Here is a 22,171-nt window from a genome sequence, read left to right as displayed (position 1 = left end):
CTAACCAGAGTTTTATAGAGCTGCATCATTACCTCGTAATACCCCATAAGCTTTCTTAGCTACCCTGTCTACCTGTGAGGCAACTTTCAGGGATCTGTGGACATGTACCCCCAGATCCCTCTGCTCCTCCACACTACCAAGTATCCTGCCATTTACTTTTTACTCTGCCTTGGAGTATGTCCTTCCAAAGTGTGCCAACTCACACTTCTCCGGGTTGAACTCCAGCTGCCACTTCTCAGCCCACTTCTGCATCCTATCAACGTCTCTCTGCAATCTTCGACAATCCTCTGCACTATCCACAACACCACCAACCTTTGTGTCATCTGCAAACTTGCCAACCAACCCTTCTACCCCCACATCCATGTCGTTAATAAAAATCACGAAAAGTAGAGGTCCCAGAACTGAAGCTTGTGGGACACCACTAGTCACAACCCTCCAATCCGAATGTACTCCCTCCACCACAACCCTCTGCCTTCTGCAGGCAAGCCAATTCTGAATCCACCTGGCCAAACTTCCCTGGATCCCATGCCTTCTGACTTTCTGAATAAGCCTACCGTGTGGAACCTTTTCAAATGCCTTACTAAAATCCATGTAGATCACATCCACTGCACTACCCTCATCTATATGCCTGGTCACCTCCTCAAAGAACTCTATCAGGCTTGTTAGGCACAATGTGCCCTTCACAAAGCCATGCTGACTGTCCCTGATCAGACCATGATTCTCTAAATGCTCATAGATCCTATCTCTAAGAATCTTTTCCAACAACTTTCCCAACACAGACGTAAGGTTCACTGGTCTATAATTACCCAGACTATCCTTACTACCTTTTTTGAACAAGGGGAACAACATTTGCCTCCCTCCAATCCACCAGTACCATTCCCATGGACAACGAGGACATAAAGATCCTAGCCAGAAGCTCAGCAATCTCTTCCCTCGCCTCGTGGAGCAGCCTGGGGAATATTCCATCAGGCCCCGGGGACTTATCCATCCTAATGTATTTTAACAACTCCAACACCTCCTCCCCCTTAATATCAACATGCTCCAGAACTTCAACCTCACTCATATTGTCCTCACCATCATCAAGTTCCCTCTCATTGGTGAATATCGAAGAGAAGTATTCATTGAGGACCTCGCTCACTTCCACAGCCTCCAGGCACATTTTCCCACCTTTATCTCTAATTGGTCCTTCCTTCACTCCTGTCATCCTTTTCTTCTTCACATAATTGAAGAATGCCTTGGGGTTTCCTTTACCCTATTCACCAAGGCCTTCTCATGCCCCCTTCTTGCTCTCCTCAGCCCCTTCTTAAGCTCCTTTCTTGCTACCCTATATTCCTCAATAGCCCCGTCTGGTCCTTGCTTCCTAAACCTCATGTATGCAGCCTTCTTCCATCTGACTAGATATTCCACCTCACTTGTCACCCATGGTTCCTTCACCCTACCATTCTTTATCTTAAGGGGAGTTGCAATTTTGGTTAATAAAACTTTACCAATTAAAATACAAAATGTATTAATTGATTCTGCGGGGAGATATGTAATTATACATTGTCAAATTTTTTCAGAACTATGGACTCTTATGAATATTTATGCACCAAATGAAAATGATGTAAAATTTATACAAGAGGCCTTTTTGAATTTGGCTGACGCACATGACAAAATATTAATAGGTGGAGATTTTAATATTTTTCTAGACCCAATTTTAGATAGATCAACAAAGGTTGTTATAAAATCAAAAGTAGCAAAATTAACTTTATCATTGATGAAAGATTTAAATTTGATTGATATATGGAGAAGGATTAATCCAAAAGAAAGAGATTACTCATTTTATTCAAATAGACATAAAACTTATTCAAGGATGGATTTTTTCCTATTATCAACGAATATTCAAGACAGAGTGAAAAATATGGAATATAAAGCAAGAACATTGTCAGATCATTCCCCCTTGACAATGACAATAATAATGATGGATAAAGATGAATCGATTTACAGATGGAGATTTAATTCAATATTATTAAAACGTCAAGATTTTTGTGACTTCATGAAAAAGCAGATTCAGTTTTTTTTAGATACAAATTTACATTCAGTTGATGATAAATTTATAGTATGGGAAGCAATGAAGGCATATTTAAGAGGCCAGATAATAAGTTATACTTCTAAAATTAAGAAGGAATATATGGTAGAAATAGATCAATTGGAAAAAGAGATTACAAAATTAGAAAAAGAATCTCAAAGATATATGACAGAAGAAAAATGAAGACAACTTGTTACCAAGAAGTTACAATATAATACACTTCAGACATACCAAACAGAAAAAGCAATTATGAGAACTAAACAGAGATATTACGAACTAGGTGAAAGATCACACAAAATTCTTGCTTGGCAGTTAAAAACAGACCAGATAAATGCAATAAACAATAAATGCAATTAGAACAAGTGTAAATAAAATTACTTATAAACCTTTAGAAATTAATGAAACTTTTAAGAATTTTTATTCTGAATTGTATCAATCAGAATCACAAAATGATAATGTCGAGATAGAAAGGTTTTTATCACAAATAACTCTTCCAAAATTGAATTTGGAAGAACAGAAGGGATTAGATATGCCTTTTACATTAAAAGAGGTCAAAGAAGCTTTAGGATCACTTCAGAGTAATAAATCCCCAGGAGAGGATGGTTTTGCGCCCGAATTTTATAAAAAGTTTAAAGATTTACTAATTCCTCCTTTTATGGAGTTAATATACCAAGCGGAAAGAATGCATAAACTTCCAGAATCTTTTTCGACAGCTATTTTAATAGTATTGCCAAAAAAAGATAGAGATATTTTAAAGCCAACATCATATAGACCTATTTCTTTGTTGAATACCAACTATAAAATAATAGCAAAAATTTTATCTAATAGATTATCTAAATACTTACCAAAATTAATACATATGGATCAAACAGGATTTATCAAAAATAGACAATCGGTAGATAATGTAACTCGGTTACTTAGCATAATTCATTTGGCACAAAAGAGGGAGGAAATGAGTGTGGCAGTTGCCTTAGATGCAGAAAAAGCATTTGATAGATTGGAATGGGATTTTTTATTTAAGGTATTGGAAAAATATGGATTAGGAGTATCTTTTATAAAATGGATTAAAACCATAAATACTAATCCCAAAGCTAAAGTAGTGACAAATGGTCAAATTTCAACATCATTTCAGTTAACAAGGTCAATTAGACAAGGTTGTCCATTATCACCTGCTTTATTTGTGTTGGCGATAGAACCATTAGCTGAATTAATTAGAACGGACCCAGATATTATGGGTTTCAGAGTTAACCAGGAGGAATATGAGATTAATTTATTTGCTGACGATGTTTTGCTTTATTTAACAAACCCATTGTATTCGCTGCGTAAATTATCTTCTAGATTGGAAGAAAATGGGAAAATATCAGGCTACAAAATAAATTGGGATAAAAGTGAAATTCTACCCCTTACTAAAGGAGATTATAGTCAATGTCGACTAATAACTCAATTTAGATGGCCGATAAATGGTATAAAATATTTAGGTATAAGAGTTGATAATGATATAAAGAATTTATATAAAAATTAAATTATTTACCATTATTGAAAAAAATTCAAGAAGATCTTGATAAATGGATTACATTACCAATAACATTAGTAGGCAGAGTAAATGCTGTAAAAATGAATATATTCCATAGATTACAATATTTATTCCAAACACTACCAATACAATTACCACAGAAGTTTTTCAAGAGTTAAATAAATGTGTGAGGAAGTTCCTTTGGAAAGGTAAGATGTCAAGAATATCGTTGGAAAAATTGACATGGAAATTTGACCTAAGAGGGTTACAACTTCCAAACTTTAAGAATTATTATAATGCAAATCAACTTAGATTTATTGCATCCTTTTTTGATGAAGATAAACCGGTATGGATTAGAATAGAATTAGATAAAATAGGAGAAAATATACCAGAATATTTTAAATATAAGTGGGAATCTAAATGGATACGAGAAAAGAAAGAATCTCCTATATTAAAACATTTGATTGATTTATGGGATAAGATAAATGTTGATGATGAGATAAAGAAATCTTTATTTGCAAAGAGACCTTTAATTCAAAATAAACTTATTCCTTTTACAATGGATAACCAACTTTTATACAATTGGTTTCAAAAAGGGATTAGATATATAGGAGATTGTTTTGAAGGAGGTATATTAATGTCATTTGATCAATTAAAGAATAAATACAAAATATCAAACAACACTCTTTTTTGTTATTTCCAATTAAGGGCTTATTTAAGAGATAAATTGGGTCAAACAATGTTATTGCCGGAACCTAATGAAATAGAAACTTTAATTCAAAAAGGAAAAATTTTAAAAATTATTTCTTGTCTGTATAGTTTGATTCAAAAACAGGCAATTAAACAAGGAATTCATAAGTCAAGACAAAAATGGGAAAGTGATTTGAATATTAAAATTGAAGAAACAAGTTGGTCAAGACTATGTCTTGACAGTATGACAAATACAACAAATGTCTGGTTAAGATTAGTGCAATATAATTTTTTACATCAATTATATATTACACCACAAAAAATAAATAAATTAAACCCAAATTTATCTGATCAATGTTTCCGATGTAATCAAGAAATTGGTACTTTTTTACACTCTACTTGGTCTTGTTTTAAAATTCAACCTTTTTGGACAAATTTAAGAGTTTTATTGGAACAAATTATTGGAACACAACTTCCACATAATCCAGTATTATTTTTACTAGGTGATATTGAAGGGATAAAACCGAAATCCAAACTGAATAAATATCAGAAAGGATTCATAAAAATTGCATTGACAGTAGCCAAAAAGGCTATTGCAGTTACTTGGAAATCGGATTCATACTTAAGTATAGATCGTTGGAAGAATTAAATTTTCAGCTGCATTCCACTTGAAAAAATTACTTATAATTTAAGAGATAAATATGAAATATTTCTGAAAATTTGGCGCCCTTATTTACAAAAGATAGGATTAAATATATAGGTGCTCCGAAGATAAAATTATTGGTTATTTGGGGAAAGAAAGGAATATATTATATACTAAAGCTATTACGAACTCCGTGGAGCATGTGGGGATCTTCCGATATCCAGGCACTCTTTCTTTCTTTCTTTTTTCTTCTCTCTCTTTTTTCTCTTTCTACAGGGATATGTTAGGGGGGAGGGGTTAAGGGGAGGGGGGAAGGGTTGATAATTTATTTTTCCTTTTGTAACTATTGGAAAATTCAGTTTAAAAAATTTATTTAAAAAAAGAAGACAGGTGTATGGGGTTGAGTGGGATCTGGGGTCAGTCATGATAGAATGGTGAGCAGACTCAATGTTCTGAATGGCCTAATTTTGCTTCAATGTCTTATGGTCTTATGAATCAGCATGGTCTCAGGTTCGGGTTCAGGAACCGTTATTACTCCACACACATCAAGCTCCTGAACCAGCTGGAACTTCACTCACCTCAACACTGAACTGATTCCACAACCTATAGACTCACTTTCAAGGACACTACACTGATGTTCTCAGTATTATTTAACTTATTTATTAACTATCTCTTGTACATTTACACAGTTTGCCCTTTTGCACATTGATTGTTTGTGAGTCTTTGTGTGTAGTTTCCCATTGATTCCATTGTATTTCTCTGTTGTACTATGAATGCCTGCGTAGAAATGCCTGCAGGGTGATACATTGATCATAAATTTACTTTGAAAGTGGAATCTTTCGAGAGGTGGGGTCTGATTGTTGTAGCTGAGTGCACATAGAACATGGAACATAGAACATAGAGGAGTACAGCACAGCCCACAAGCCTACTATCTAACTCTGCCCTCCCACATAGCCTTCTCTTTTTCTTTCATCCATGCACCTACCTAAGTGTCTCTTAAATATCCCTGTAGCTGGTGTTCAGCTGAGCTAGCTTCTTCAGAGACTCTCTCAGTTTCAATTAAAGATTTCAGAGCTGAACTGCAAAATCTGTTTCTCTGTCAAAGGCTCTGCCTGACCTCCTGAGTCTTCCAAACAGTCTTAGTTTATACTTCAGTTTTCCGGTCAGTCCCCTTCCTCCCTTAGCCCTGAAGGATTTATTTGGTTTTCTCCTTGATGGATTTATCCAATTCCCTTGCAAAAGTTATCATTAAATCTGTATCCGCTGCTCATTCAACTCAATTGGATCAAGTTGCTGCTGAACAGGAGCTCTCTGTGTGGCTGCTTGAAGCAGAGATAGCTTCGATAGTAGGTAATGCTTCCCCAGAGTAGAATTGTTTAAAGCAGAGGGGACAGGTTTAAGGGAAAAGGGTGATGCACCATCAATAACTCACTCTGAGACGTAAGAAACGAGGTATCGGCTTTTATTGACTGGAAGAATGAACAACACTACATCCTGGAGAATGAGGCTGGGCAACAGGCCTCAGTCGCCTTTATACAGGGGTCTACGGGAGGAGCCACAGGAGCAGTCCAGACAGGTATATGTAGTTCACCACAAAGGGTAAGAGGTTTAAAGGACAGCTGATGAAGATTATTTTTAACGCATGGGATTGTAGGTGAGAGTGTGAAATGAGCTGCCAGCACAAGTGGTGCATGCAAATTCGATTTCAATGTTTAAGAGAAGTTTGGGTAGGTACATGGATGGTAGGAGTATGGAGGGCTCTGGTCCCGATGCAAATTGATGGGAGTAGGTAAGTTAAATGGTTCAGCATGGACTAGATAGGCCAAAGGGCTTGTTTCAGCGCCATACTTTTCTATGACTCTATGAATCTGAAACACACAACCTGAGAGGATAGTAGAGGGAGAAGCGCCCAACATTTAGGAAAGATCTATAAAATTACCTGAATTGCCAAGGTATAGATGACAATGAGCTGAGTGCTAAGTGGGATTGTAGAGATAAGATGATGATAGTCATAGATTCATAAAATGATGAGATAAACTAGATAAAGAGAACCCAATTAAATAAATGACAAAAAACATTATACTCGTTCATTTATTCATTGAGAAAAATGCTCCAATATTACATGTATTTTTTTGGAAAAGTTATGTGAACCTCTGGGGTGATGCCATCTACAAAAGCTATTTGGAGTCAGGTGTTCCAATCAATGAGATGAGAGTGGAGGCGTAAGTTGTAAAGCTGCCCTGCCCTATAAAAAAGACACACAGTTAGGTTACTGTCAGAGCCTGCTCTTCTCAAGGAAGATTTGTTTATGTACACCATGCCTTGTTCAAAACAACTTTCCGAGGACCTTAGAAGAAGAATTGTAGAGATGCATGAAGCTAGAAAAGGCTACAAAAGCATTTCTAAAGACCTGAGTGTTCATCAATCCACAGTAAGGGAAATTGTCTACAAATGTAGGAAACTCTGTATAGTCGCTACTCTCTCTGGGAGTGGGAAGTAGGCATCCTGCAAAGATCACACCCAAGACCACAACATGCAATGCTAAAGGACGTGAACAAGAACCCAAGGGTAACAGCAAAAGACCTGCAGAAATCTCTAGAACTTGCTAAAGTCTCTGTTCACTATAAGAAAAACACTGCACAAGAATGGTGTTCATGGAAGGACACCACGGAGGAAAACACTCTTCTCCAAAAAAACATTGATGCATGTCTCAAGTTTGCAAAAGACCACCTGGATGGTCTACAATGCCTTTGGGACAATGTTCTGTAGATAGATGAGACAAAAGTTGAACTTTTCAGCAAAAATGCATATTGCTATGTTTGGAGGAAAAAGGGCACTGCACACCAACACCAAAACCTCATCCTAACTGTGAAGCATGGTGGAAGTAGCATTATAGTTTGGGGCTACTTTGCTGCCTCAGGGCCTGGACAGCTTGCAATGTATTCAAAATTTTATCAAAACATTTTACAGAAGAATGTCAGGTAAGAATGAGGGATGCGCTCAGCCCGAAGTTGTAGGGGAGAAGAAAGAAAAGGATAATAAATTTGAATGCATTGCTAGGGATGAAAAGAGAGGAGGAGGTGGAGAGTATCTTAAATGTATCTATTTTAATGCCAGGAGCATTGTAAGAAAGGTGGATGAGCTTAAAGTGTGGATTGATACCAGGAATTATGATGTTGTAGCTATTAGTGAAACATGGTTGCAGGAAGGGTGTGATTGGCAACTAAATATTCCTGGATTTAGTTGCTTCAGGTGTGATAGAGTAGGAGGGGCCAGAGGAGGAGGTGTTGCATTGCTTGTCCGAGAAAATCTTATGGCGGTGCTTTGGAAGGATAGATTACAGAGCTCCTCTAGGGAGGCTATTTGGATGGAATTGAGGAATGGGAAAGGTGTAGTAACACTGATAGGAGTGTATTATAGGCCACCTAATGGGGAGCGTGAGTTGGAAGAGCAAATGTGTAAGGAGATAGCAGATATTTGTAGTAAACACAAGGTGGTGATTGTGGGAGATTTTAACTTTCCACACATAGATTGGGAAGCTCATTCTGTAAAAGAGCTGGATGGTTTAGAGTTTGTGAAATGTGTGCAGGATAGTTTTTTGCAACAATACATAGAAGTACCGACTAGAGATGGGGCAGTGTTGGATCTCCTGTTAGGGAATGCGATAGGTCAGCTGACAGATGTATGTGTTGGGGAGCACTTCGGGTCCAGTGATCACAATAGCATTAGCTTCAATATAATTATGGAGAAGGACAGGACTGGACCTAGAGTTGAGATTTTTGATTGGAGAAAGGCTAACTTTGAGGAGATGCGCAGGGATTTAGAGAGAGTGGATTGGGTCAAGTTGTTTTATGGGAAGGATGTAATAGAGAAATGGAGGTCATTTATGGGTGAAATTATGAGGGTACAGAATCTTTATGTTCCTGTTCGGTTGAAAGGAAAGGTTAAAGGTTTGAAAGCGCCATGGTTTTCAAGGGATATTAGAAACTTGGTTCGAAAAAAGAGGGATGTCTACAATAGATATAGGCAGCATGGAGTAAAGGAATTGCTCGAGGAATATAAAGAATGTAAAAGGAAACTTAAGAAAGAGATTAGAAAAGCTAAAAGAAGTTACGAGTTTGGTTTGGCAAATAAGGTGGAAGTAAATCCGAAAGGCTTCTACAGTTATATTAAAAGCAAGAGGATAGTGAGGGATAAAATTGGTCCCTTAGAGAATCAGGGTGGTCAGCTATGTGTGGAGCCGAGGGAGATGGGAGAGATTTTGAACGATTTCTTCTCTTCGGTATTCACTAAGGAGAAGGATATTGAATGGTGTAAGGTGTGGGAAACAAGTAAGGAAGTTATGGAACCTATGACAATTAAAGAGGTGGAAGTACTGGCGCTTTTAAGAAATTTAAAAGTGGATAAATCTCCGGGTCCTGACCGGATATTCCCCAGGACCTTGAGGGAAGTTTGTGTAGAGATAGCAGGAGCTCTGACGGAGATCTTTCAGATGTCATTAGAAACGGGGATTGTGCCGGAGGATTGGCGTATTGCTCATGTGGTTCCATTGTTTAAAAAGGGTTCTAGAAGTAAGCCTAGCAATTATAGACCTGTCAGTTTGACATCAGTGGTGGGTAAATTAATGGAAAGTATTCTTAGAGATAGTATTTATAATTATCTGGATAGACAGGATCTGATTAGGAGTAGCCAGCATGGATTTGTGCGTGGAAGGTCATGTTTGACAAACCTTATTGAATTTTTTGAAGTAGTTACGAGGAATGTTGACGAGGGTAAGGCAGTGGATGTAGTCTATATGGACTTCAGCAAGGCCTTTGACAAAGTTCCACATGGAAGGTTAGTTAAGAAGGTTCAGTCGTTAGGTATTAATGCTGGAGTAATAAAATGGATTCAACAGTGCCTAGATGGGAGATGCCAGAGAGTAGTGGTGGATAATTGTTTATCGGGATGGAGGCCGGTGACTAGCGGGGTGCCTCAGGGATCTGTTTTGGGCCCAATGTTGTTTGTAATATACATAAATGATCTGGATGATGGGGTGGTAAATTGGATTAGTAAGTATGCTGATGATACTAAGGTAGGAGGTGTTGTGGATAATGAGGTGGGTTTTCAAAGCTTGCAGGGAGATTTATGCCGGTTAGAAGAATGGGCTGAACGTTGGCAGATGGAGTTTAATGCTGAGAAGTGTGAGGTTCTACATTTTGGCAGGAATAATCCAAATAGAACATACAGGGTAAATGGTAGGGCATTGAGGAATGCAGTGGAACAGAGAGATCTAGGAATAACAGTGCATAGTTCCCTGAAGGTGGAGTCTCATGTAGATAGGGTGGTGAAGAAGGCTTTTGGAACGCTGGCCTTTATAAATCAGAGCATTGAGTACTGAAGTTGGGATGTAATGTTAAAATTGTACAAGGCATTGGTAAGGCCAAATTTGGAATATTGTGTACAGTTCTGGTCACCGAATTATAGGAAAGATATCAATAAATTAGAGAGAGTGCAGAGACGATTTACTAGGATGTTACCTGGGTTTCAGCACTTAAGTTACAGAGAAAGGTTGAACAAGTTAGGTCTCTATTCATTGGAGCATAGAAGGTTGAGGGGGGATTTGATCGAGGTATTTAAAATGTTGAGAGGGATAGATAGAGTTGACGTGAATAGGCTGTTTCCATTGAGAGTAGGGGAGATTCAAATGAGAGGACATGATTTGAGAGTTAGGGGGCAAAAGTTTAAGGGAAACACAAGGGGGTATTTCTTTACTCAGAGAGTGATAGCTGTGTGGAATGAGCTTCCTGTAGAAGTAGTAGAGGCCAGTTCAGTTGTGTCAGTTAAGGTAAAATTGGATAGGTATATGGACAGGAAAGGAGTGGAGGGTTATGGGCTGAGTGCGGGTAGGTGGGACTAGGTGAGATTAAGAGTTCGGCACGGACTAGGAGGGCCGGAATGGCCTGTTTCCGTGCTGTGATTGTTATATGGTTATATGGTTATATAGTAGTCTGTCAGCTGAAACTTAATAGAAGCTGGGTAATGCAACAAGGCAATGATCCAAAAGACAAAAGTAAAACAACAACAGAGTGGTTTGAAAAAAAAAGAATATGTGTTTTGGAATGGCTAAATGAAAGTCCTGACCTTAATCCTACAGAAATGTTGTGGAAGGACCTGAGGCAAGCAGCTCATGCAAGGAAGCCCTCCAATATCCGAGAGATTAAGCAGTTCCGTAAGGAGGAATGAATGGCCTAAAGTTCCTCCAAGCCGATGTACAGGACTGATCAACAGTTACCACAAACATTTGGTTGAAGTTATTGCTGTACAAAGGGATCACACCAGTTACTGAAAGCAAAGGTTCACATACATTTTCCAACAAATACATGTAATATTGGATCATTTTTCTCAATAAATAAGTGAACAAGTACAATGTTTTTGTATTATTTATTTAATTGGATTCTCTTTATCTAGTTTTAGGACTTACATGAAGATCTGATAACATTTTAGGTCATACTTATGCAGAAACAGAGAAAATTCTACAGGGTTCACAAACTTTCTAGCATCACTGTATACATCAGTATATCTAAGCCTGAGTTTCTTTCTCTTGCAGGCACACTCAATAAATCCATAATAGAATAATAACTATAATAGAATCAATGAAAGACCACACCAACTTGGCCATTCAACCAGTGCGTAAATATGAAAGAAAGAAATAATAATAATAATAATAATAATAATAATAATAATAAATAAGCAAGAAACCTTGAAAGTGAGTCCATCGTTTGTGGGAACATTTCAATGATGAAGCGAAGTTGAGTGAAGTTGACCCTTTGGTTCAAGAGCTTGATGCTTGAGGCATAATAACTGTTGCTGAACCTGGTGGTGTGAGGCCTGAGACTCCTGTACCTTCTTCCTGATGGCATCAGTGAGAAGACTGCATGCCCTGGATGGTGGGGGTCCCTGATGATGGATGCTGCCTTATTATCAAACTTATTATCAAAGTACTTATATGACACCTTGAGATTCAGTTTCTTGCATGTATCCTCAGTAGAACAAAGAAGTACTACAGTGTTAATGAAGAACTACACACAATGATAAACTCATCCTTATTATTCTAAGCCAGTCCCATTTGGCCAGTGTCCCTCTACGCACCTTTGAGGTAACTTTGCTCTACACTTTTCCCATCCGTGTTCCAAGTGTCTGATGTTGCAGTGTTGCCGAGCTTGGCAATTAGCTTGCAGATGTTTCATCACCAGCTGAGGTGACATCCTCTGTGTGCAGGTGTTGGTGTTGCTCTCCGGGAGTGCTCACATTTATATTTTGTATGTGTGTTGCTTTGCAGAATGACTTGTGTTTAGAATCAAGAGAAAATCTGCAGATGCTGTAAATCCAAGCAACACACACAAAATACTGGAGGAACTCAGCAGGCCAGGCAGCATCTACGGAAAACAGTATAGTCGATGTTTCAGGCCAGGACCCTTTATCAAGACTGGAGAGAAAAGATGAGGTGTCAGAGTTAGAGGTGGGGAAGGCGTCTGGCCTGCTGAGTTCCTCCAGTATTTTGTGTGTGAGTCTTGTGTTTGGAGTTTGTTCTCTCGATTTATGCTTGGATCAGATGATTACTGTCTCAGCCCGAAACGTCGACAGCGCTTCTCCCTATAGATGCTGCCTGGCCTGCTGTGTTTTACCAGTATTTTGTGTGTGTGTTGTTCTTTTTCAATGCATTTGTTTTTCTTTTCAAGTTTAGTGTATCCTGTACAACTGTCAGAATCCTTCACAACGTCAAATAACACTTCCAAACTATACACAAAGTTTTAAAAATTGACAATTTTCCACTTACCAAAGAACCTGACTTCTGAGGCAATGTCCATGTTATCGATGGATCTGGAAGAGCTTGGCTGGTGGCATTATTGTCAGCTGGGTCTTCGTTGTTATCCAGCCTATCTTTAACAGGCTCATAGAGGCTGTCCATGGAGCCTTCCTGTACACCGAGAGGTAAACAATGTTAAACATGGAAAAAGAGAAAATAGGTGCAGGAGTAGGCCATTCGGCCCTTCGAGCCTGCACCGCCATTCAGTATGATCATGGCTGATCATCCAACTCAGAACCCTGTACCTGCTTTCTCTCCATACTCCCCGATCCCTTTAGCCACAAGGGCCATATCTAACTTCCTCTTAAATATAGCCAAAGAACCGGCCTCAACTGTTTCCTGTGGCAGAGAATTCCACAGATTCACCACTTTCTGTGTGAAGAAGTTTTTCCTCATCTCGGTCCTAAAAGGCTTCCCCTTTATCCTTAAACTGCGACCCCTCGTTCTGGACTTCCCCAACATCTGAAACAATCTTCCTGCATCTAGCCTGTCCAATCCCTTTAGAATTTTATACGTTTCAAAAAGATCCCCCCTCAATCTTCTAAATTCCAGTGAGTATAAGCCTAGTCGATCCAGTCTTTCTTCATATGAAAGTCCTGCCATCCCAGGAATCAATCTGGTGAACCTTCTCTGTACTCCCTCTATGGCAAGAATGTCTTTCCTCAGATTAGGGGACCAAAACTGCACACAATATTCTAGGTGCGGTCTCACCAAGGCCTTGTACAACTGCAGTAGAACCTCCCTGCTCCTGTACTCAAATCCTTTTGCTATGAATGCCAACATACCATTTGCCTTTTTCACCACCTGCTGTACCTGCATGCCCACCTTCAATGATCGGTGTACAATGACATCCAGGTCTCGTTGCATCTCCCCTTTTCCTAATCGGCCACCGTTCAGGTAATAATCTGTTTTCCTGTTCTTGCAACCAAAGTGGATAACCTCACATTTATCCACATTAAATTGCATCTGCCATGAATTTGCCCACTCACCTAACTTATCCAAGTCACCCTGCATCCTCTTAGCATCCTCCTCACAGCTAACACCGCCGCCCAGCTTCGTGTCATCTGCAAACTTGGAGATGCTGCATTTAATTCCCTCGTCTAAATCATTAATATATATTGTAAACAACTGGGGTCCCAGCACTGAGCCTTGCAGTACCCCACTAGTCACTGCCTGCCATTCTGAAAAGGTCCTGTTTACTCCCACTCTTTGCTTCCTGTCTGCCAACCAATTCTCTATCCACATCAATACCATACCCCCAATACCGTGTGCTTTAAGTTTGCACACTAATCTCCTGTGTGGGACCTTGTCAAAAGCCTTTTGAAAATCTAAATATACCACATCCACTGGCTCTCCCCTATCCACTCTACTAGTTACATCTACAAAAAATTCTATAAGATTCGTCAGACATGATTTTCCTTTCACAAATCCATGCTGACTTTGTCCAATGATTTCACCTCTTTCCAAATGTGCTGTTATCACATCTTTGATAACCGACTCTAGCATTTTCCCCACCACCGATGTCAGACTAACCGATCTATAATTCCCCGGTTTCTCTCTCCCTCCTTTTTTAAAAAGTGGGGTTACATTAGCCACCCTCCAATCCTCAGGAACTAATCCAGAATCTAAGGAGTTTTGAAAAATTATCACTAATGCATCCACTATTTCTTGGGCTACTTCCTTAAGCACTCTGGGATGCAGACCATCTGGCCCTGGGGATTTATCTGCCTTTAATCCCGTCAATTTACCTAACACCACTTCCCTACTAACATGTATTTCCCTCAGTTCCTCCATCTCACTAGACCCTCAGTCCCTTACTATTTCCGGAAGATTATTTATGTCCTCCTTAGTGAAGACAGAACCAAAGTAGTTATTCAATTGGTCTGCCATGTCTTTGTTCCCTATGATCAATTCACCTGTTTCTGACTGTAAAGGACCTACATTTGTCTTGACCAATCTTTTTCTTTTCACGTATTTATAAAAGCTTTTACAATCAATTTTTATGTTCCCTGCCAGCTTTCTCTCATAATCTTTTTTCCCTTTCCTAATTAAGCCCTTTGTCCTCCTCTGCTGGTCTCTGAATTTCTCCCAGTCCTCAGGTGTGCCGCTTCTTTTTTGCTAATTTATATGTTTCTTCTTTAGAGTTGATACTATCCCTAATTTCCCTTGTCAGCCACGGGTGCACTACATTCCCTGGTTTATTCTTTTGCCAAACTGGGATGAGCAATTGTTGTAGTTCATCCATGCCATCTTTAAATGCTTGCCATTGCATATCCACTGTCAACCCTTTAAGTATTATTTGCCAGTTTATCTTAGCTAATTCACGTCTCATACCTTCAAAGTTACCCTTCTTCAAGTTCAGAACCTTTGTTTCTGAATTAACTATGTCACTCTCCATCTTAATAAAGAATTCCACCATATTATGGTCACTCTTACCCAAGGGACCTCGCACAACAAGATTGCTAACTAACCCTACCTCATTGCTCAATACCCAATCTAGAATGGCCTGCTCTCTAGTTGGTTCCTCGACATGTTGGTTCAGAAAACCATCCTGCATACATTCCAAGAAATCCTCTTCCTCAGCACCCTTACCAATTTGGTTCACCCAATCTATATGTAGATTGAAGTCACCCATTATAACTACTGTTCCTTTATTGCACACATTTCTAATTTCCTGTTTAATGCCATCCCCAACCTCACTACTACTGTTAGGTGGCCTGTACACAACTCCCACCAGCGTTTTCTGCCCCTTAGTGTTATGCAGCTCTACCCATATCGATTCCACATCCTCCAGGCTAATGTCCTTCCTTTCTATTATGTTGATCTCCTCTCTAACCAGCAATGCTACCCCACCTCCTTTTCTTTCCTGTCTATCCCTCCTGAATATTGAATATCCCTGGATGTTGAGCTCCCATCCTTGGTCTCCCTGGAGCCATGTCTCTGTGATCCCAACTATATCATATTCATTAATAACTATCTGCACATTCAATTCATCCACCTTGTTACGAAAGCTCCTCGCATTGACACACAAAGCCTTCAGGCTTGTTTTTACAACACTCTTTGCCCTTATACAATTATGTTATACAATGTGTTGTAGAATTAATCCATAACAGAAGAATGAATGAGGGAGAGAGGGAGGGATGAGATGCAGGGACTGGTTTGGAAGCCGCAATCTATGACCTTCTCAAAGAAGTCAAAATCGAACAACTCTCCCTTGAAATTCAACTGTGCTGTTTATTGAGTTCACCACAATGGACTAGGAACTCAATTGTTTCAATGTGTCTTCATCATCATTATGTGCCATATCATATGACATGGGTGATCATGATCTTTCCATGACCATGATTGTTTTTGGCAAATTTTTCAACAGAAGAGGTTTACCATTGCCTTCTTCTGGTAATGTAGTGATTGGCATAATGCCAGTGCCAGCCACCCTTGTTTAACTCCTGCCACTGTCTGCAAGGTGTTCATACATTCTCCCCATACCCACATGGTTTCCTCCAGAAGCTCTGGTTTCCTCCCACATTCCAAAGACATATGGGTTAGTAAGGTTAATTGGTCTCATGAGTGTAACCGGGCAGCGCAGGCTTGTTAGGCTGGTAGATTCTGTTACTGTGCTGTATCGCTAAATAAAATAAATAAATAAATACATAACCTCAACACAACCATTCTTCAACTAATGAAGGATATGATTTTTTTCTGAAACAACATTTCATTTATTTTCAAAAGGCTTTTGACAAGGTCCCACACAGGAGATCAGTGTGCAAACTTAAAGCACATGGTATTGGGGGTATGGTATTAATGTGGATAGAAAATTGGTTGGCAAACAGGAAGCAAAGAGTGGGAATAAATGGGACCTTTTCAGATTGGCAGGCGGTGACTAGTGGGGTACTGCAAGGCTCAGTGCTGGGACCCCAGTTGTTTACAATATATATTAATGATTTAGACGAGGGAATTAAATGCAGCATCTCCAAGTTTGCGGATGACACGAAGCTGGGCGGCAGTGTTAGCTGTGAGGTGGATGCTAAGAGGATGCAGGATGACTTGGATAGGTTAGGTGAGTGGGCAAATTCATGGCAGATGCAATTTAATGTGGATAAATGTGAGGTTATCCACTTTGGTTGCAAGAACAGGAAAACAGATTATTATCTGAACGGTGGCTGATTAGGAAAAGGGGAGATGCAACGAGACCCGGGTGTCATTGTACACCAGTCATTGAAGGTGGGCATGCAGGTACAGCAGGCGGTGAAAAAGGCAAATGGTATGTTGGCATTCATAGCAAGAGGATTCGAGTACAGGAGCAGGGAGGTTCTACTGCAGTTGTACAAGGCCTTGGTGAGACCACAGCTGGAGTGTTGTGTGCAGTTTTGGTTCCCTAATCTGAGGAAAGACATTCTTGCCATAGAGAGAGTACAGAGAAGGTTCACCAGATTGATTCCTGGGATGGCAGGACTTTCATATGAAGAAAGACTGGATTGACTAGGCTTATACTCGCTGGAATTTAGAAGATTGAGGGGGGATCTTATTGAAACGTATAAAATTCTAAAGGGATTGGACAGGCTAGATGCAGGAAGATTGTTTCCGATGTTGGGGAAGTCCAGAACAAGGGGTCACAGTTTAAGGATAAAGGGGAAGCCTTTTAGGACCGAGATGAGGAAAAACTTCTTCACACAGAGAATGGTGAATCTGTGGAATTCTCTGCCACAGGAAACAGTTGAGGCCAGTTCATTGGCTATATTTAAGAGGAAGTTAGATATGGCCCTTGTGGCTAAAGGGATCAGGGGGTATGGAGAGAAAGCAGGTACAGGGTTCTGAGTTGGATGATCAGCCATGATCATACTGAATGGCGGTGCAGGCTCGAAGGGCTGAATGGCCTACTCCTGCACCTATTTTCTATGTTTCTATGAAGAGAAATTTCATGAATTGGAAAGACTGGGTGAAATTCATTGTGGATATTTCAGTACAGAGCAATCCCAGAGAGGATTCATGGGCTGTTTGTGTAGTAGAAAAGAGATTCAAAACCTGGGTTCATACACTCAGTGGCCACTTTATTAGATACCTCCATGGAGTGTATGTTCGTGGTCATTGACTGCTGTAACCCATCCACTTCAAGGTTTGATGTGTTGTGGATTCAGAGATACCATTCTCTTCTGCATGCCATGTTGTTACTAGAGTGACTATTGTCTTCCTGTCAGCCTGAATAGAACTGGCCATTCCCCTCTGACCTCTCTCATTAACAAGGCATTTTCACCCACTGAACTGCCGCTCACTGGATGTTTTTTTTTTGTTTTTCGCACCATTATCAGTAAAGAGCCTGGTGTGCATGAAAATCCCAGGAGATCTGCAGTTTCTGAAGAGACTCAAACCACCCCAGCTAGCACCAACAATCATTCCATGGTCAAAGTCACTTAAATCACATTTCTTCTCCATTTTTGATGTTTGGTCTGAATCTCTTGACCATGTCTACATGCTTTTATATATTGAGTTGCTGCCATGTGATTGGACGATTTGATATTTGCACTAATGAGCAGGAGTACAGCTGTGCATAATAAAATGGGCGTTGTGTGTATGTTTGTGGTCTTTTGCTGCTGTAGCCCAATCACTTAAATGTGTTGTGCATTCTACACATCAATATTGTAACACATGATTATTTGAGTTACTGCTGCCATCCTGTCAACTTGAGCTGCTCTGACTATTCTCCTCTGACCTCTCTCATTAAAAAGGTGTTCTTGCTCAATGAATTGCAGCTCTCTGGATGTTTTTTGCTTTCTTTCACCAATCTCTGTAAACTCCAGAGACTTGTGTGTGAAAATGCCATTGGATCAGCAGTTTCTGATATTCTCAAACCACCCCATCTGGTACCATGAACCATTCCATGGTCAAGGTCTCTTAGGTCACATTTCAAAGTTCAAAAAGTTCAAAGTTCAAAGTAAGTTGATTATCAAAGTACATTTATTTCACCATATACTAACCTGAGATTCATTTTTTTGTGGGTATTCACAGTAAATACAACGAAACAAAATAGAATCAATGAAAAACAGCATTCAGCAGGATGGATAAACATCCAATGTGCAAAAGATGACAAGCTGTACAATTACAAAAAAAATAAAAAACAAACAAGATAATAATAAATCAATAATCAATAAATATCGAGAACTTGAGATGAAGGGTCCTTCAAAGTGAGTCCATAGGTTGTGGGAACATTTCCGTGACGGGGTGCGTCCACTGGCTCACTGGTTCAGGACCTGATTGTTGAGGGGTAGTAGCTGTTCCTGAACTGGGTGGTGCAGGTCCTGAGACTCCTGTACCTCTTTTCTGATGGTAGTTGCGAGATGAGAGCATGGGCTAGATGGTGGATGCCTTTGATGATGGATGCTGCTTTCCTGAGACAGGTGTGCTCAGTGGTGGGGAAGGCTTTACCTGTGACAGACTGGGCCGTATCCATTACATTTTTTAGGATTTTCTATTCAAGGTCATACTCTCCTCCGCACATCTATAGAAGTTTTTAAATGACATGCTGAATCTTCAGAAACTTCTAAGAGAGTAGAGATGCTGCCATGCTTTTCTTGTATGCTGGACCCAGGTCAGATCCCCATTCTGATGTTTAGTCTGAACAACAACTGAACCTCTTGAACATGTCAGCATGTTTTTATGCATTGAGTTGCTGCTAATTGACGACAGATTAGATATTTACATTAAGGAGCAGATGTATAGAGTGGCCACTCAGTGTATACTCTGAAAAATCCATTGTCCCACAGTGAAAATTCATAAATCCAACATTCACCAATCAAGGAATACTTGGTGAACTTACAATGTCCAGTCTTTTCATTCCCTCATTTCTTTCACATTCCTTCTCTCCCATTTTGAACCCTGTTAAACAGATTGTTCACCCCTGCAGAACATATGTCTGTGCAGACAAGATATAAACTCTCCACAGCAAAAAAAAATAGACATCAACAGCAGAATAACTGATCTCTCTTCTCGTATTTTAAGGCATTAATATGAATGATGGTGTAAAGCCCTGGCAATGATAACACCTGATACATGGGCAGCCGTGACAGTCTGCACACAACACTGACCTGGAAGACTCTTTTATTTATTACTTCTCTTTTCCCTCCTTGCTCTCTGTGAGAATACACCAGTTCAAAAGACTGAAGCTTTCTCTAGTAATCTCTTCTCTGCTCTGTTCGCATGGGGTACTAAATCACAGGAGGACACTTATTCTGACTGATAGCCCAGGCAAGGTCCTGAATTGTAATCTGCCACCTGCCTTCATGCACAGAAAGCGACAGGTTGCAACACGCTGAAGAAGTGAACTTACCAGCGAGAAGCAAAAGAGGTTCATTGCTCACTCCGAAGTTTCTGGGGTGGGGTGCAACGGGCAAAACCCAAAGAATGCCGTTGGAAGGCACTCAACTGTTCCTGGACGGCTGCTGACAAGCCAGTCTCAGCAAGAGGCTCCCAGCTGTCTGTGGGGAGATTATAGCTGTCTGAAACCTCTCACTAATCTGGATGCAAGGTCATGAAAGGCTCAAAATGATCACTGTGCAATCTGTTCCCTTATCGCAGTTGCACGCCACAGTACTTTACCTCTACCTCCCAGAAGGCAAACATTCACCATTCATTCTGCAGATGGTGCCAGTGACGACTTGGCAATGGGCACCTGGATTGAGGAACTTGAGTTATATGAAGAGATAAAGAAACTAGTATTGTCTTCCTGATGAAGATTGATTAGATGGGAGACAGGTTCAAAGTCCTTTTTTCAAACCCCTTAGAATTTGCAGGGATGCTGCACGTCATCTAATACATTGACAGCCTCTATAGATGTACATTGGGAATACCCTGACATGATGAAGGACGCTGTGAACACCACCAGAGTTGGAGAATCTTTATTGTTGCCTTAAATGCCAGAGGTGTAGTGGGCAACAGAGAGACAACAGAGTTTGATAGGTTTCAATGAGATTCCCCATCATTCTTCTAAGTTCCAGTGAGTACAGTGAGTACAGTGAACACAGATGCCTTGTGCAGGAAGGCACAGAGTCGACTGTACTTCCTTAGAAGGTTGGCGTCATTCAATATCTGTAGTGAGATGCTGAAGATGTTCTATAGGTCAGTTGTGGAGAGCGCCCTCTTCTTTGTGGTGGCATGTTGGGGAGGAAGCATTAAGAAGAGGGACGCCTCACGTCTTAATAAGCTGGTAAGGAAGGCGGGCTCTGTCGTGGGCAAAGTACTGGAGAGTTTAACATCGGTAGCTGAGCGAAGGGCGCTGAGTAGGCTACGGTCAATTATGGATAACTCTGAACATCCTCTACATAGCACCATCCAGAGACAGAGAAGCAGTTTCAGCGACAGGTTACTATCGATGCAATGCTCCTCAGACAGGATGAAGAGGTCAATACTCCCCAATGCCATTAGGCTTTACAATTCTACCGCCAGGACTTAAGAACTTTTAAAAAGCTATTATTAATGCTTTTTGAGATAGTGATTTAGATGCATATAATATTTTTTTTACTGAGTTAAGTATTGTATGTAATTAGTTATGCTACAACAAGTGTATGGGACATTGGAAAAAAGTTGAATTTCCCCATGGGGATGAATAAAGTATCTATCTATCTATCTATCTACAGGCCCAGAGCCATCAAACGCTCCTCATATGAGCATTTGATCCCTAGTCACTCTTGAGAAATTGGTAGTGAGCTGCCTTCTTAAACCACTGTAGTCAGTGAGGTGTGGGTATTGCTTCGTGCTCTGGTATGGAAACACCTACAAACTGTAGAAAAGGAAGTACTCTAGAAGGTGGTAGAAACAGCCCAGTTTGTCACAGGCAAAGACCCTCCCCTCCCACCTCAGTTAGCACAATTACATGGAGCGCTGCCACGAGAAAACAGCATTCATCATCAAGGGCCCCACCATCCAGGCCATCAGGAAAGAGGTACAGAACCTTTGGGTCCCACACCATCAGGTTCAGGTACAGTTATTACCTTACACACATCAGGTTCCTGAACTAGCGTGGATAAATCAGCAATGAACAGATTCCAAAACCAATGGACTCACTTTCAAGAACTTTACAACACATGTTCTCAGTATTTTTTTTTGCACAATTGATCTTCTTTATTTTGCACATTGGTTGTCAGTTTTTGTTTATGTAAAGTTTTTCTTAACTTCTATTGTATTTTTTAAGCTCCCGGAAATGCCTGCAAGGTACTGAATCTCGAGGTAGTATATGGTGATATGGTGATATATACGAGCTTTGACATTAAATTTACTTTAAACTTTGGCTTCAGAATCAGATTTAATCAAAATCAGAACCATCATTTGTCATGAAATTTGTTAACTTAGTGGCAGCAGTACATGATATATATATATTTATAAAAGATAAATTTTAAGAAGTCCAAAAACAGAATTAAT

General features: G+C 39.8%; 1 protein-coding gene across 2 annotated transcripts in view; it reads right to left on the bottom strand.

Annotated features, from left to right (window-relative positions):
- Window positions 1-20,220, bottom strand: part of LOC140727479 (SAM domain-containing protein SAMSN-1-like) — a 163,555-nt gene extending 143,335 nt beyond the window's left edge. Inside the window, exons 1-2 of one of the 2 annotated variants that reach the window (XM_073044814.1) lie at window positions 20,085-20,220; window positions 12,734-12,874 (exon numbers count right to left, since the gene is read on the bottom strand). In XM_073044814.1, coding sequence (XP_072900915.1) covers window positions 12,734-12,874; window positions 20,085-20,108 — 165 coding nt within the window. In that variant the 5' untranslated portion in view covers window positions 20,109-20,220. Of the gene's footprint in view, window positions 1-12,733; window positions 12,875-20,084 lie in introns of those variants that run through there. The other variant, XM_073044816.1, reaches the window with a different exon arrangement.
- Window positions 20,221-22,171: the final 1,951 nt, after the last annotated feature.

Source organism: Hemitrygon akajei, chromosome 5 (genome assembly GCF_048418815.1).
Source record: "Hemitrygon akajei chromosome 5, sHemAka1.3, whole genome shotgun sequence".
Classification (NCBI taxonomy): Eukaryota; Metazoa; Chordata; class Chondrichthyes; order Myliobatiformes; family Dasyatidae; genus Hemitrygon; species Hemitrygon akajei.
Note: the sequence above shows the minus strand (reverse complement) of the source record. Positions and strands in the feature narration are given on the sequence as shown.